Raw genomic sequence first — 17,534 nt, 5'->3', positions numbered from 1 at the left:
GATTGCCATTTTCACAGTGAGAAACCAAAGTATGCCGAAATATATATAACCCTCTCCAATCGCCGCAGTGCGACAAACGAACGCCGTTGGTACGCGCAATGTACAGATCGTGTGCAGTTCTTGCAACCTTCATACGAAGCCTGCATGGAACGCACGGTCAGTACGATTAGTGCACGTTTGAAGGTGCGTTGGCTGTACAAATGAAGTGACAGCCGTACGTCCGAGCAACCTCAGATTTCGTGCGTGGTACGCACGTTCGACTTCCGGGTTGTACGTTGGGTGTGCGGTGATCCTACTCCTTCATGGTCACCACAACTACGTTCTCCACGAAAAAAAAAAAACCCGCAGCAATTTGGGAAACGCCAAAAATTGCACGGCCCAAAAAAAAAAAAAAAAAATCATACGTCCGGTTGTGACCGAGGCTATATAGAATATTCTAAAGGGTTCACAAACTTTCAAGCACCACTGTAAACATAGCCCTACAATCTCTAAACTTGCATGCGATACATATAGCCCTGCGTGCGCACACAATCTTGCATGTGCCCATAAGGCCCAGTACCACAAAAATCCCCTCACATTATTTGCTTGTGCACTTTGCGATCAGGATCACAGAGGCTTAACATAACTCTCACACATACACTGCCATATCACCATCAGAAAACTGAGCATTTGGATCAAGTTGTGCTCGAGTTTACCAGGAAAAGGCTGTGAGATGATCTGGTTTTTCACAACGATGTGTGGAATGTGGGATTTTATCTGCACTGCCTCCCGGGAGAGCTGAACAAATATCTCCTTACATAACAGCACATTCTGAGCAGCTTCCAGCTTTTGGTGCCATGCCTGGGAACCTGACGGAGGGATAGAGAGATAGATAGAGAGATGAGAGCAATTGCTTTAGTAAAGCATGAACATTTGTGGAATCTGTGTCTCTTAGGGTTGTTTCAGAATCACAGTTGTCTTTTTGAACACCACAAACTAACTCTGCAACTAGATCCAGTATATATGCTAGGACACAGTAGCCCTACCTATAATAGTAATGTTCTTTGTAAGTTCTTATAAATATGTTTGTAAGGAGAAATATGCAGGCTCAGTTTTGACCTTGTGGTCATTTCATTTAATTCTATTTTAAATATTACACTTAGATTTTACTGGCTAAATTCAGAATTGAATTTTTTTTAAAGCACTAACTACGTTTTACTTTGGGATGTATTCCTTCACAGTAGAAAGATATTTAGATGAAAGTTACATTTTTTGTAAACCAAGTTCCTCTGACCGTATCCTTTGTCCATGAAAAATGTCCTCTCTGGAAGACACACTCCATATAATGAGGTTGTAAATGATTTAAGAAAATGTCTCTTTTTTTAAAGCAAAATACTGTTGCTGCACAGCTTAAAAAAACAGGACTATGTAAGATGTAAGACAGCAGAGCTTGATGTGGTTGAAATGTGTCCATCCAAAGATGCCCTCTCCGTAAAACCAAAAGGATTGACACTCCTTCAGTTCATATTACAATCATTACTATGTACAAACATTGCTGCATTGTACTTGAAAATTTCTTAAAATATCACATTTCAACAGTTTTTCCACTTTATATACACCATGATGTGGATGATAAAGTGGATCACTTTGAGAAACACACAATATGCTGTCTTCTCACCACAAGTAACAAGCACAGTATATTACCAATAGCTCTAAAATTCTGTACGGTTAATTTCCATCTCAGGTAATGCTTGGCAGCAAAGAAACAAAAACGTGAGGTTTGATTTTTGGATGACTGTGGACCCAAAATGTATACGATGGATGATTTTGGACAATTGTGAAACAGCCCTTTAAGAACGTGTTCTGTGGTTTACATGGTTAACTTCATTTGAGTTTATTAGAAGTTTTACTCAGTACCTGGCTTGGGTGGCTTCCTGAAAAGATTGACTGTTCCCAGGTCTCCTATATCAGCAGATTGTTTCTGAATAGAGACCTGAAGAAGTACAAAAGGCACCACAAAATTAAGTATTGCTTTGATTCATCAGTATTTCCTGTGTCTAATACAATGTTTGAGTTTTACCTTAATGTATGCAGAGCCCTCTAGGTCACTTGGAATCTGGACATTGAGTGGACAATAATCATCTGGAATTTTCTTATCTAAATCAATATCCGTGTTTTTAATTACCTCAAAGGTGCCATGATGAGTAAACAATGAACCTGGAGAGATCAGAAGGGCATGAGAATAACATCAGAGCATATCCTGTTAAATAACCATCACAGTCATAGCCGTAGACTCACCTGCACTACGGTAGCTTAGATCTCCAAGAATTTTGTCTCCAACTTTGCGCAACTTCCACTGAGAGCGCAGGTGTAATAGTTCTGTATTAAAATCACGCTGACGCCACTGTTCCTGACTCTCCGCAACAGACTTATTTAGCTTCTCTGCACCCCTCAGCAGCAATTGGGCTGCAGTGGCCAAAGACTTTTTCTTACTGATCAACTGGAAAACCTGAGGGGTCTGGAAACAGACACGCATGCACAGTGATATAAATTAATTCACACACAGACACACACACACAAATTGAGATACGTGTATCATGAAACTTCAATATTTTCCAACAGTTATTTAAGAAAGTGAAAATTTAACATAGTCTAGACTCATTATATGCAAACTAAAATGTTTCAAGCATTTTTCCATTTGAATAATTATGGCCTAGAATGTAAACAAAAATCTACATACAAGAGTATTTCATGTCAAATAAAACCGTATAAATACTGCGCATCTCTCAGTCTAGGTTCAGTACACACAACCCTAATCATGGGGAGGACTGCTGACTTGACACTTGTACAGAAGACCATCATCGACACCCTCCACAAGGAGGGTAAGCCACAGAAGGTCATTGCTGAAAAGGCTGGCTGGAAAAGGTGCACAAGCAACACAGGTGACGACTGCAGCCTTGAGAGGATGGTCAAGAAGGGTCGATTCAAGAACTTGGGAAAGCATCACAAGGAGTGGACTGAAACTGGTGTCAGTGCATCAAGAGCCACCATGCATAGACCTCTTCAAGAAGGGGCTACAACTGTCGCATTCCTAATAAATCAAACCATTCCTGAACCAGAAACATCATAAGTGTCTTGCCAGAGCTAAGGAGAGAAAGAACCAGACTGTTGCTCAGTTGTCCAAAGTCCTCTTTTCAGATGAAAGTAAATTTAGCATTTCATTTGGAAATCAAGGTCCTAGAGTCTGGAAGAACAGTGGAGAGGCACAGAATCCAAGGTGTTTGAAGTCCAGTGAGAAATTTCCAGTCTGTGATGATTTGGGGTGTAATGTCACCTGCTAATGTTAGTCCACTGTGCTTTATCAAGTCCAAAGTCAATGAAGCCATCAATCAGGAGATTTTGGAGCACTTCATGCTTCTATCTTCTGACAAGCTTAACCCTTTGGGGTTGAGAGCTTTGCAGGTGAAGCTTGACAGGTTTAGAATGAGGTGGTAATGGATTTGGATAAATACCTTTGCAAGTTATTCATCATACAAGCACGATAAACATATTGACAAAAACTTTATACTTTACACTTTCCGATGTGCCCACTGCCAAATAATAGTTTTAAAATTACCTAAATTAGATGACACATAAAACTTGTCACCTTACTCAGTCACACCAGAGTCAGAGCACAGAGCGCACACTTGCGCGTTCATAAAAGACTATTCACATGGTAACAGTATGATGATCACTTTCCTCCCCTTTGGTTTCTCTTTCGTGGTGGGAATGCCCACCGTACACAGGATAAAATTTGTCAGACATAGTTTAGGTTATTTGGAGGTAAAACCTGTTGTGAGAAGACACGGCGATTTTATGTGCTTTGGATGATTCAGGGCAGCGAATCAATTCATGATTCAAGACAGCGATTCAATTCAATCTTGAGAACTGCAACACTGATGAGCGGTGCTTTTTTTTCGGGTCAGCCACAATCGGATGTACCTACTTGTTTGAGATCATGTAACACTATGTAACAGCCTTCTATTTATGTTTATTAAACTATTTCATATGTTGTAATGGTAGACTATCATTGCCAATGACAAACTCTTCATATTGCATATTTTCACCATGTAATGCATGTTCATTTGATTTAATACCCCAGAATGCATCATTGCTGCTTAAACTTGGCAATAATTTGTCAAACACTAACTGTTTTAGTAAATCAGCAGATTTTTGAGGAACAAATTGACAGCTGAATCACGGAATTCTGATAAAAATGAAATCTTTCACAATAGTTTTGTCAATGGGGGGTGCTGAACCTAATTTTTCTTTGTCACTGCAAAGTTGAAAATGGCCTGAGAAATCTTATTTAATGCATTTTAATAAACACTTTAAATTAAATACAGACATTTTATGTAGTATGTGATATGATTTGATACAAAAACCTCGTTGCTGGGGGCATATGTTTGCAAAATTCACATGCCAAAGATTTTGCGTGTCATTTCCGTTGTTTTCTGTAGTGTCCGTAACGGTCTTGCTGTAACAGAATGCTGCAGAATTTACCACTTTTGGTGATTATGACATGCATTGGTCCTGTTGGCCTCTAGTTACATATTCATACGTCTTTAGTTGTTATATTAATAGATATATTTGCAATATGTAGCGTCCGTAACGGGTGTAGTGTCCGTAACGTTATGTGTAACATTGTTCAACAAGTATATAAGCTATGTAATCTTTGATGGAAAGGACAACCGTCAATTAATTAAGGAACTAGTATAATAAGCCGATACTATGCATAAAATGATGTTTTGTGAGCCCAATAATTGGAGCTTTAATAAAGTGTTGTGAAATTTTGTGTTTCTCTGTCTAATATCGGGGTCCCTGATAACATGTCACATAACTAGAAGACCCAGCAAATATATGTAACTATACTCAATTGTAACATTCGACAGGGCACTTTATGGCATAACAGTTCGTTGCCCCATCAACATTTGCTTTTGAGGTGTTTTAAGTGGATCTATCCCGTTATATCTTTTAATGTAGTGTCCGTAACGTCAACAACCTAGCAAAATGGGGCATGTATAAAATGAGGTATATTTTCAAAACGGAAAGAGAATGCTACATGAAATTTTAGGTATGGGACCCCAATATGTTCAAGCCCATAATATCACAGTTTTGACCATTTTGGGTAACCTTGGGTTTTTTGTTATTTTGGAACCTATAAGGTCCATCTGATCTTGGCTGACCCGTTTATTATTATTACTTCGACTCGATCCAGCTGAAGATCAACTCGAGTAAGTGAAAATATTTCTATTTATTGTGAGCAGATCGGTTGATATGCATGCACTGTAATGATATGCATACAGTGTCTTGCAAAAGTATTCATTCCCCTTGGTGTTCGTCCTGTTTTGTTGCATTACAAGCTGGAATTAAAATGGATTTTTGGGGGGTTAGGACCATTTGATTTACATAACATGCCCTACCACTTTAAAAAGGTGCACTTTTTTTTTTTTTATTGTGACACAAACAATAAGATGAACACAGAAATCCGGAGTGTGCATAAGTATTCACCCCCTTTCGTATGAAACCCCTAAATAAGAGCTGGTCCAAACAATTCACTTCATAAGTCACATAATTGGTCGATTAAGATCCACCTGTGTGCAATCAAAGCATCACATGACGTCTGTATAAATCAGCCTGTTCTGGAAGGACGCTGACTCTGCTACAAGCAACTCTGCTAAGCAAGCAACATGAAAACCAAGGAGCACTCCAAACAGGTCAGAGACAAAGTTGTGAAGTATGGACCCTTTTCAGTCACGTGACCTTCGTAAACGCGACCGCCATTTTGGACATGTAGTGGACTTCGGCTCAAATCAGTTTGAATGCGAGGAAGGCGACAAACATAAAAGAAAAAGGAGCGAGATGCAGAAAACTGTATTTACTAGTTTACTGTAATTATGATCTGGCAGCTATTTACACCGGATCCAGTGTAAATAGCTGCCGGAGCCAACGTCCGGCCGGGCCGCCGGCTCCGCGGCCACCGGCTCCGGCCGCGAGCGAGCGAGCGCCGGCTCCGCGGCTGCCGGCTCCGGCCGGGCCGCGAGCGAGCGCGCTCCGGAACCTCGGATGTTGGCTCCGGCGGCTATTTACACTGGATCCGGTGTAAATAGCTGCCAGATCATAATTACAGTAAACTAGAATGGAATGTTAACAGCAATGTAATGCCTTTTCTGGCTAATTTTATTCGTCTTACCTCCAACAAAGTGGTCACTACACAAGCGTTGGTATGCCGCTATCCATCTTCTCCGTCGGTCAGCATCTACCGGGATCCGATAAAATGATAAACCTTGCCTTGTTTGTTGATGGTTACTACATCCAGGTGCACAACAACATAGTGGCATGATGGAAGTCTTGCTGAAAATAAACACTTTCTTTGCTGCCGTTCCTCAATGCTGGCTGTGGTAAACTACTGGTAGTACATGTCCAAAATGGCGGCCGCGTTTGTCGTGACGTCACGTGAAAAGGGTCCATAGATCAGGGTTGGGCCATAAAAAAAAATATCCCAAATTTTGAATATCCCAGGGAGCACCATTAAATCCATTATAGCAAAAAGGAAAGAATATGGCACCGCTACAAACCTGACAAGAGAAGGCCACCTACCAAAACTCACAGACCGGGCAAGGAGGGCATTAATCAGAGATGCAACAAAGACACAAACGATAATGCTGAGGGAACTGCAAAGACCCACAGTGGAGACAGCAGTATCTGTCCATAGGACCACTTTAAGCCATACACGCCACAGAGTGGGGCTTTATGGAAGAGTGGCCAGAAAAAAAAATAAAATCATTGTTTTAAAAAAAAAAAATATCACGTTTGGAGTTCGCCCAACAGCATGTGGCAGGCTCCCCAAACACATGGAAGATTATCTGGTCAAATGAGACAAATACTGAACTTTTTGGCCATCATGGGAAATGCCATGTGTGGCACAAACCCTGAGAACACCATCCCTACAATGAAGCATGGTGGTGGCAGCATCATGCTGTGGGGATGTTTTTCATCTACAGGGACAGGAAAGCTGGTCAGGACTGAAGGAAAAATGGATGGCACTAAATACCGGGCAATTCTGGAGGAAAACCTGTTTGAGTCAGCCAGAGGTTTGAGACTGGGACAAAGGTTCACGGTCTAGTAAGACAATGACCCTAAACATACTGCTAAAGCTACACTGGAGTGGTTTAAAGGGAAACATTTAAATGTCTTGGAATGGCCTAGTCAAAGCCCAGACCTCAATCCAATTGAGAATCTGTGGCATAACTTGAAGACTGCTGTACACCAACATAACCCATCTAACTTGAAGGAGTTGGGGCAGTTTTGCCTTGAGGAATGGGCAAAAATCCCAGTGACTAGATGTGCTAAGATAATAGAGACAACGCAAGAGACTTGCAGCAAACGGTGGCTCTATACACTTTTTTTGGGGGGGGGAGGGAGATATTTATGCACACTTCAGATTTGTTTGGTTTTTTTTCCATCTTGTTTGCGTCACCAAAAAAAAAAAAAAAAAAAAAACCATGCACCTTTAAAAGTGGTAGGCATGTTGTGTAAATCAAATGGTGCTAACCCCCCAAAAAATCCATTTTAACTCCAGCTTGTAACGCAACAGAACAGGACAAACACCAAGGAGTATGAATACTTTTGCAAGGCACTGTACACAGGAAAAATGACTGAGCAATTTTTCCAGAGTTAAAAGTATTTTCCTCAAAAATAGTCAAATTTTGCTCTATTTTGAATTGAGGGTAAAATTCAGAGTTGGAGCAACATTACAGAGTAATTGTGTAACAGAATTGAGTAAAATAGTACTCAATTTTACTCCTCACTGAATAGTGTCAAATACCAAAATAAAGTTAAATACCAGATAAATGAAGCTGTTGTAAAAAGCAGTTTTCGAACCGTGTTGGAATGTGTGGAAAAAAATTTGCCTTCCCCATTATGACTTAACCTGATGGGATTAAAAGTTGGCAGTGGGAGGGTGTGACAGTAGGGGCATGGCCAAGCAGCAGTCTGTGAATGGAAGGCGGGGTCGGGGAAGGTAAGTGTCACTCCACCTGCTGTTAATTTGTTTGTGTGCGGGTGCAGGAATGGAGCATAAAAGGAGAGAGAGAGCAGAGAAAAGGGTCTCTCTCCCCAACCACAATGCATGTGTGAGTAAGCGAGCGACTGAATGAGTGAAAGGAAGAGAAAGTGAGTGAAAGAAAGCTGAAAAGTGTTTGTGGAAACATCATCTCTCGTCTGCCGTGCTTCTGTGCTCCACACACATCAGGGTCTTGCTACAGAGCGGTTTTTACTCTTCTCATTGCATGGAAATTTTTACGGCATGATAATCACTCTTTCAGTTTCGATTGGTTTCTCTTTCATGGTGAGAACGCCCACCGTAAACAGGATAAAATCTGTCAGACATAGTTCAGGCTATTTGGAGGTAAAACATGTTTCAAGATGACACGCGGTTTTATGTGCTTCAGATGATTCAGGACAGTGATTTGATTTCAGGACAGCAAATCAATTCATTTCATGATTCAGGACAGTGATTCAATTCAATCTTGAGAACTACGACACTGTCAGCAGTGCCCATTTTTTTTTCTTCGACTCGATCCAGCCAAAGATCAACTTAAGTAGAAATATTTATTTTATTTATTATGAGCAGATCAGTTGATATGCATGTGTGCTGTAGTGCACACACAGGAACAATAACAGCAATTTTTTTTGCTCGATTTTGAGTTTAGAGTGTAAAATTTGGAGTTGGAGTGGAAGCAAAATTAGAGTAATTGTGTAACAGAGGAGTTTGTGACTCTGAACTGAGTAAAACAGTACAAGAGTTAATTTCAAGACACACTGAATAAAGTCAAATATCAAAATAAATTCAAATACCAGATAAATGAAGGTGCTGTAAAAAAGCGGTTTTAGGACTGTGTGGGAATGTGTGGAAAAAACATTACCTTACTCGTTGTGACTTGACCTGATGAAATGAAGAGGTAAACTGATAGGATTAAGAGATAGCAGGGGGAGTTTTCCCCTCTTCTCATTGAATGGAAATTTAAAAAAAAAAAAACTTCTCATTGAATACCCTTCCCACTGCCAACCCTTTATCCCAAAACAATAGGACACTTTTTTGATGGCCAGTTAATTGTCCAAATCAATGGTGCAGATTTAAGTTTTTGTGCTTGATACATTCCTAAGACTGAACAGAACCACCTCAAGTGATACAGTTCAACAGAATGGGTAAGGTCATTTTTTTTCAAAACATTCCAACACAGTTCTAAAACTGCTTTTTACAACATTTATTTTGTTTTACAATCAGGATCAAGTACAATCAGGATATACATACTACATGGATATTATTGTAGCTGAACAACTTCTGAATAAAGTCATGTGATACTGCTCAGATTTGTTGAAATTGACAACATCAGAGCATGCCAGAAAATACCCTCAGATTCCAGAGGGTTAAGGGAGGTGCCAATTTTCTTTCTCAGCAGGACTTAGCACCTGCCCAAAGTGTCAAAGCTACAACCAAATGATTTGCTGACCATTATATTACTGTGCTTGATTGGCCAGCCAAATCACCTGACCTGAACCCCATAGAGATTACTATAAGGTACTGTCAAGAGAAAGATGCCCAACCCAAAAATACAGACGAGCTGAAGGCTGCCATCAAAAGGAACCTGGTCTTTAATAACACCTTGGCAGTGCCATAGGCTGATTGGGTTTATGCCATGCTGCAATGATGCGGTAATTCATGGTAAACAAGCCCCATTGAGTGTATAAATCAACATACTTTTCAGAAGTTGGATATTTCTGGATCATAAATCCTTTAATTGATCTTAGGAAATAATCTAATAATTTGAGACACTGGATTTCTTATTTTCCTGAGCTATAAGCCATAATCAAAATTAAAACAAGTCTTGAAATATTTTACTTTCCTTGTAATGAACATCGAAAATGAAAATTTACCTTTTAAAATTAAATTACGAAAAGAGAACTTCCACGATATTCTAATTTGAGATATAATGTACATACGTACAGTGGTGCTTGAAAGTTTGTGAACCCTTTAGAATTTTCTATATTTCTGCATAAATATAACCTAAAAACACCATCCGATTTTCACACAAGTCCTAAAAGTAGATAAAGAGAACCCAGTTAAACAAATGAGACAAAAATATTATATTTGGTCATTTATTTATTGAGGAAAATGATCCAATATAACATATGAGTGGCAAATGTGAACCTCTAGGATTAGCAGTTAATTCGAAAGTGAAATTAGAGTCAGGTGCTTTCAATCAATGGGATAACAATCAGGTGTGAGTGGGTACCCTGTTTTATTTAAAGAACAGGTATCTATCAAAGTCTGATCTTCACAATACACCTTTGTGGAAGTGTATCGTGGCATGAACTAAAGAGATTTCTGAGGACCTCAGAAAAAGCATTGTTGATGCTCATCAGGCTGGAAAAGGTTACAAAACCATTTCTAAAGAATTTGGAATTCACCAATCCACAGTCAGACAGACAGACAAATGGAGAAAATTTCAAGACTACTGTTACCCTCCCCAGGAGTGGTCAACCAAAGATCACTCCAAGAGCAAGGCATGTAATAGTCAACAAGGTCACAAAGGACCCTAGAGTAACTTCTAAGCAACTGAAGCCTCCATCACATTGGCTAATGTTAATGTTCATGAGTCCACCATCAGGAGAACACTGAACAACAAATGGTGTGCATGGCAGGGTTGCAAGAGCAAGGAAAGCCAGTGCTCTCCAAAAAGAACATTGCTTCTCATCTGCAGTTTGCTAAGGATCAAGGCTATCGGAAAAATATCTTGTGGACGGATGAGACCAAAATAGAACTTCTTGGTTTAAATGGGAAGCATTACGTTTGGAGAAAGGGAAAAAAAAAAAAAAAACACCACCACATTCCAAGATAAGAAACTTATCCTATCTGTGAAACATGGTGGGGGTAGTATCATGGTTTGGGCCTATTTTGCTGCATCTGGGCCAGGACAGCTTGCCATCATTGATGTAACAATGAATTCTGAATTATACCAGCAAATTCTAAAGGAAAATGTCAGGACATCTGTCCATGAACTGAAATCTCAAGAGAAGGTGGGTCATGCAGCAAGACAACGTCCCTAAGCACACAAGTCGTTCTACCAAAGCATGGTTAAAGAATAAAAGTTAAATGTTTTGGAATGGCCAAGTCAAAGTCCTGACCTTAAGCCAATCGAAATGTTGTGGAAGGACCTGAAGCGAGCATTTCATGTGAGGAAACCCACCAACATTCAAGAGTTGAAGCTGTTCTGTATGGAGGAATGGGCAAAAATTCCTCCAAGCCGGTGTGCAGGACTGATCAATTACTGGAAATATTTAGTTGCTCGTATTGCTGCACAAGGGGGTCACACCAGATACTGAAAGCAAAAGGTTCACATACTTTTGCCACTCCCAGATACGTAATATTGGATCATTTCCCTCAATAAATAAATGATCAAGTATAATATTTTTGTCTCATTTGTTTAACTGGGTTCTCTTTATCTACTTTTAGGACTTGTGTGAAAATCTGATGTTTTAGGTCATATTTATGCAGAAATGTAGAAAATTCTAAAGGGTTCGTAAACTTTCAAGCACGCACAGATGGACGGATTGACACAGGACGTAGAAACACTCGTGTCTGAGGGCGCAGTAAGCCCGCTGGGAGTGTGGGGCCCCTAGTCTTTGTCAAGGCATCCCTCAAGGAGAAGGTTAATTTGTATATAGAACCCACTGCTGTACTAAGCTGGATATCTTGCCCTTTGCTTGTTTCTAGGTTGTTAGTATCACTAGTGAGAGTCATTGCGGTGTTGTGCAAGTTACACACACACACACACACCTTAAAACCCTTGCACGGGCATTGCTGACACTTGAGCGCTCGTGTTGACTTTCAAGCCCAATGGTGATGGGAAGGTGGTGACGCATACAGGCTTGACGGGCTGGAGGTACGTAGCTGCTGACCTGCACACTGGCAGCTTTTGGCAAATACAAAGTTGCTAGTTCATTGATATGGGGCAGAGATGCCTTTTGATTGCTCCAAGGGTGACTGAGTAGCCCTTTTCAGAGAGCACTGCTCACCAGTAAATTTGGAGGGATCTAGAAAAGGTGACCCAAACATTGCCTGCTCCTTTTACATCTGGCCAGTTTAGCACAGCTGGTGGATGTCCACTTTGCACTCAAAACACTTGATCAAATGTTAAGCTTAATATATCCTGTTGAAATGTAAGAACCCTCCTTGACAATCCTGAGGGATCCTCACCTGCACAATAAACTGCCTTGATTGCCAAAGAACTCAAAGTATTCTGTTGACATAGCTGCTCCCTCGGAGACCTGGCTTTCTGACGATGGGCCAATTCAAGAAGCTGCTGGGGGTTATACCTTTTTCTGGAAAGGAAGGAAGCTAGAAGATTGCAGAGAAGCAGCTGTTAGATTTGTTATCTGCAACACCGTGGTCTCCAAGCTGTGCGAATTCCCCCATGGTATTACTGACAATCATGACGCTCTATCTTCATTTAAGTGGAGGTAGATACATGACCTTGATCAGCGTCTATGCACCTACCCTCATGAGTGCCGAGGACGATAAGAACCTCTTTTATGAAGACCTGTAGAATGTATTGTGATCTGTTCCGAATTCTGATAAGATTGTCCTTCTTGGTGACAGTGTTGCCAGATTGGGCGGTTTCCCGCCCAATTGGGCAGTTTTAAGTGCATTTTGGCGGGTTTTGAACATATTTTGGGCTGGAAAACGTCAGCAGTATCTGGCAACACTGCTTGGTGATTTTAATGCCAGAGTTGGCAAGGATTGGCAGACATGGAGTTGTCTTGGGCGTTATGGTGTAGGTGACGTAAACAACAATGGTTTACTGCTGCTTGAACTGTGCACAGAGTTTCAGTTGTTTATTTCTAGCACGCAATTTCAGTGTAAGGGCAACCATATAACATGTATGCACCCAAGATCTAAACAATGACACTTGCTCGACTATGTAATCATGCATAAGTGTGACATGCAAAATGTCCGCTCCTTGCATGGAGCAGAGTACTGGACAGACCATGCTCATGCTAAATTGAAGATGCATTTGGTCACATAAAGCCTGCTGCTTGGTCACGCAAGACAGTTAAGCTTCCTAAACGTCTAGATGTTGCCCAACTTTACTCATCAGATGCACAGGCCATCTTGCAAGAAAGACTCCGCACAGTGATGTACTCCAACTCATGGAAGGTTACCCGTGAGCAAATCTACAATGTCACTAAGGATGTTGTCGGCACTGTGTCCTCCAAATCCCGAGACTAGTTTGATGAAAATGATCAAGCCACAAGTGCCACTCTTTCTACCAAGAACAATTTATGTAAACGCCTTACGCAGAAAAACCTATCAGAGACTCCAAGAAAGCAACTGAACAAGGAGTTTAAGCAAGCTAAGGCTGATGCACAGCGCACTCTGCGGACAATGCAGAACACATGGTAGTCAAATCTTGCAGCAGAGATGCAGGCCAGTGCTGATTCAAAAAACAGCAAGGAGCTGTACTGTACAGCCTAATTAAGCAAGCCTTTGGGCCTCGTGTGACAAAAATTACTCCTCTGAATTATTCTTGGCAAGGTCAAAAGATGGCAAGGAGTTGTGCACAACGATGGACAAAATCAGTCAGTCAGTCAATGGAAAGAACCCTTCTCTGAGTTCTTGAATAGAGAATCACACGTGGATCCTGCAGTTTTAGATACCATAGCTCAACAGCCTACACAATGGAAATGCCACCCACTATGGAAGAGGTACACAACTCCATTGCAAAGCTAAATCTTGGAAAAGCAGCTGGTCAAGATGGATTGTTTACTGAGATAGTTTGGTTTGGTAATTAATGGATATGTACAGTTTTATCTTAGACATCTGGACCTATGGAGTAGTCCCAAAAGAGTGGAGAGATGCTTGATTCCTCTGTACAAGGGCAAGGGTGTCCGTGAAATCTGAGAGCACTAGAGAGGCATAGCACTATGATTTGCAGCTGGAAAGATCTTGTCTGACATAATTCTTTCCAGACTGAATGGCCATATCTGTTAGAGTCCTCCCAGAATCCCAGTGCGAAAGTTCTTCTAACTATTGTCCACGATCTCCTTTACGCTAATGACTGCGATCTGGTCTCCCACACTGGTGCGGTTATGCAGTGTTTCATGAACAGGTTGTCCAAGTCATGCAAAGCTTTTGGTCTGATAATCAGTTTGGATAAGACAGTAGTCATGTTTTAACCAGCTCCAGGTGCAGCCTATGTAGAACCTTCCATTTATGTGGATAGGAAGAAGCTGAAAGTCATTGATAACTTTACCTACCTCGGTAGCATGATAAATCTTCAATGTTCCCTTGACAATGAAATCTCTCTCCAGCTTAAGAAAGCCACTGATGCCTTTTCTGCTTTTCAATACGGTGTATGGTCTCAGAAAAGCTTGAAGAAGAAAACAAAATTAGATGTCTATTATGCTTGTGTTCTTACAAGCCTTCTATATTCTTGCAAGACATGGGTGACTTATAGGAAACATTCAGATCTTCTGGAGCGCCTTCATCAGCGTTGTCTGTGATCAATCCTTGGCATCCAGCGCATCACACATGCTCCAGACACAGAAGTACTGGAGCGAGCCGATACACTCAGCATAGCAGCTCAAATACACAACCACTGCCTTCGCTGGGTGGGACATGTGGTTCGGCTGGATGACAGCTGTATCCAAGCAGATGTTTTACAGAGAGCTAGTGGAGGGAAAGAGACCTCAACAAAAACTTAAGTGTTTTAAAGACTGTTAAAGATTCCCTGTTAAAATTCAATCATAAACTGGGAAGAACATGCTGGTAATAAGAGTACTTGGAGGAAACAGATACACAGAGACTGTCGTTCATTCTCTGCCAAGCTAATAGGCTGGGCCAAAACCAAAAGAGCTACCCGCAAAGGAAAGAAAGTAGATACAGATGTGCCTCAGTTCCGCTGTAATGAGCATGGCCGTATTTGCTTGTCAAATCCAGGGCTTCGAAGCCATCTTGGAAGTCATACAGACCACGCCCCTACAGATGTACTCAGTTTGTTCCAGCAGACCCACTCATGTGTCATGTCTTCGGCAGTCTGCAAAAGCCATTTTGGACTTACAAGATGACATTTCAAAACTCCTAAAAAGGTCCTCCACCCGATGGAAGCAACCATCAGGCCACAATCACAGACCTGGTTTGCAGTATTTGTGGCAAACTCTGTAAATCACTTGACAGTGACTTTTGAAGCCAGCAATCTCATGTACATAGGCATAAATCAGCCACAGAGATCTTGCATGTGACGTCGCATCCAATCCAGATTGTAACAGATGCCATCTTGTCGGTCAAACGCCATATTTCCGCCTTCTACTTCTGCCTTTTCTTCTGGAAAACACTACTATATACAGTTCTACTACAACGGCTGCAGCTACAAGCTCTCCCTACTTGTGCACGTTTATGTTTTTTTGTGTGTATTTTTGCGTGTTGTTAGTCTGTACCGGACTTCAATATCCACTACAACCTTATGGACTTACCGGACATTGGTTTCCAGCAGAAAATGACGGTTTGTAGCGATTTCCATCGCATGCACAACATTCCGGACGAGATAGCGAGACCAGCGGGGTCTCCGTGGATTGTTATCGGATCTGGCAGGCGAAGGAGGCAGCATCGGGAGAGAAAGCAAAAGCAAGGCTGCAGGCAGAGCCGGCCTGTTGACTAAGCTCAGAAAACAGCCACTCAAATCTCCACTGCCAAGCCTCTATCTCTCCAATGCCAGATCCATGGTAAACAAGATGGACGATTTGGAATTACAGCTGGAATTACTTTATTCTATAATCGGCTGGTCAGTGCTATACTAGATACTGTTATATCTAGTATCAGTACTAGTAATACTCAAGGGACTTACCCGTCCAATGAGGATTGTTATTTTCTTGTTTACAAGATGCCACATCTGAGGGCGGCTGACAAATCCTGAATTTCTGTAAAGATGTCCAGAGATTTACAAGCACGCAGTGCTTCACAACTGAACAGCGAGGGAAAGTTAATGAGGTAATTATACACATCTGGGTATTCCACCTCTGGCAGTTCAATATCCACTGACACGGTAGCGAAAACTACGTCCGGTAACTGGTAAGGGTCACTAATCTGTAGGTCGTTTATTTTAGACATATATCTAGTTATCTGTTCATTAGAAAAATGAGCCGTGTAGTCCGTCGGTTGAAATTTATCCATTTTGTACACGAGTGCAGCAGTATTCAGCGGTGTTTTTTACCGACAAGATGGCGGCTGTGTACTTTCCGGTCACGTGACTGCAAGATCTCTATAGGTCAACTTGTCAGCAATTGTCTTGCTTGTCTAACGAGTAGACAGCCATCATGTATGTGTACACACACACACACACACACACACACACACACACACCTCAAAAAATTAGAATATTGTGAAAAAGTTCAATATTTTCCATCAGTTATTTAAGAAAGTGATATATATTATAGACTCATTACACAAATTAAAATGTTTCAAGCATTTTTCTATTTTAAATCAATACAGTACAAAAACAAAAAAACCCATCTCAAAATATTAGAATATTTCATTTCGAGTTTGAGTAAAACAGTATGAACACAGTGTATCTCTCGGTCTAGTTCAGTACACACAACCACAATCATGGGGAAGACTGCTGACTTGACTGTTGTCCAGAAGACGATCACTGATGCCCTCCACAAGGAGGGTAAGCCACAAAAGGTCATTGCTGAAAAGGGTGGCTGGAAAAGGTGCACAAGCAACAGGGATGGCTGCAGTCTTGAGAGGATTGTCAAGAAAAGTTGATTCAAGAACTTGGGAGAGCTTCACAAGGAGTGGACTGAGGCTGGTGTCAGTGTATCAAGACCAATCACGAACAGACATCTTCAAGAAAGGGGATACAACTTTTGCATTCCTAATATCAAGCTACTCCTGAGCCAGAGACAATGTCAGAAGTGTCTTATCTGGGCTAAGGAGAGAACGAAATGGACTGTTGCTCAGTGGTCCAAAGTCCTCTTTTCAGATGAAAGTACAACCCCAATTCCAAAAAAGTTAGGACAAAGTACAAATTGTAAATAAAAACGGAATGCAATAATTTACAAATCTCAAAAACTGAAATTGTATTCACAATAGAACATAGACAACATATCAAATGTCAAAAGTGAGACATTTTGAAATTTCATGCCAAATATTGGCTCATTTGAAATTTCATGACAGCAACACATCTCAAAAAAGTTGGGACAGGGGCAATAAGAGCCTGGAAAAATTAAAGGTACAAAAAAGGAACAGCTGGAGGACCAAATTGCAACTCATTCGGTCAATTGGCAATAGGTCATTAACATGACTGGGTATAAAAAGAGCATCTTAGAGTGGCAGCGGCTCTCAGAAGTAAAGATAGGAAGAGGATCACCAATCCCCCTAATTCTGCACCGACAAATAGTGGAGCAATATCAGAAAGGAGTTCAACAGTGTAAAATTGCAAAGAGTTTGAACA

General features: G+C 41.0%; 1 protein-coding gene across 5 annotated transcripts in view; it reads right to left on the bottom strand.

Moving 5' to 3' along the window:
• med17 (mediator complex subunit 17) overlaps window positions 1–17,534 on the bottom strand; it is a 173,155-nt gene that overhangs the window by 92,646 nt on the left and 62,975 nt on the right. For all 5 annotated transcript variants that reach the window (XM_060905912.1, XM_060905913.1, XM_060905910.1 and 2 more), the window contains exons 4-7: window positions 2,278–2,497; window positions 2,060–2,196; window positions 1,897–1,972; window positions 696–848 (exon numbers count right to left, since the gene is read on the bottom strand). In XM_060905912.1, the coding sequence (XP_060761895.1) occupies window positions 696–848; window positions 1,897–1,972; window positions 2,060–2,196; window positions 2,278–2,497 (586 nt within the window). The remainder of the gene's footprint in view (window positions 1–695; window positions 849–1,896; window positions 1,973–2,059; window positions 2,197–2,277; window positions 2,498–17,534) is intronic.

Source organism: Neoarius graeffei, chromosome 23 (genome assembly GCF_027579695.1).
Source record: "Neoarius graeffei isolate fNeoGra1 chromosome 23, fNeoGra1.pri, whole genome shotgun sequence".
NCBI classification, from domain to species: domain Eukaryota; kingdom Metazoa; phylum Chordata; class Actinopteri; order Siluriformes; family Ariidae; genus Neoarius; species Neoarius graeffei.
Note: the sequence above shows the minus strand (reverse complement) of the source record. Positions and strands in the feature narration are given on the sequence as shown.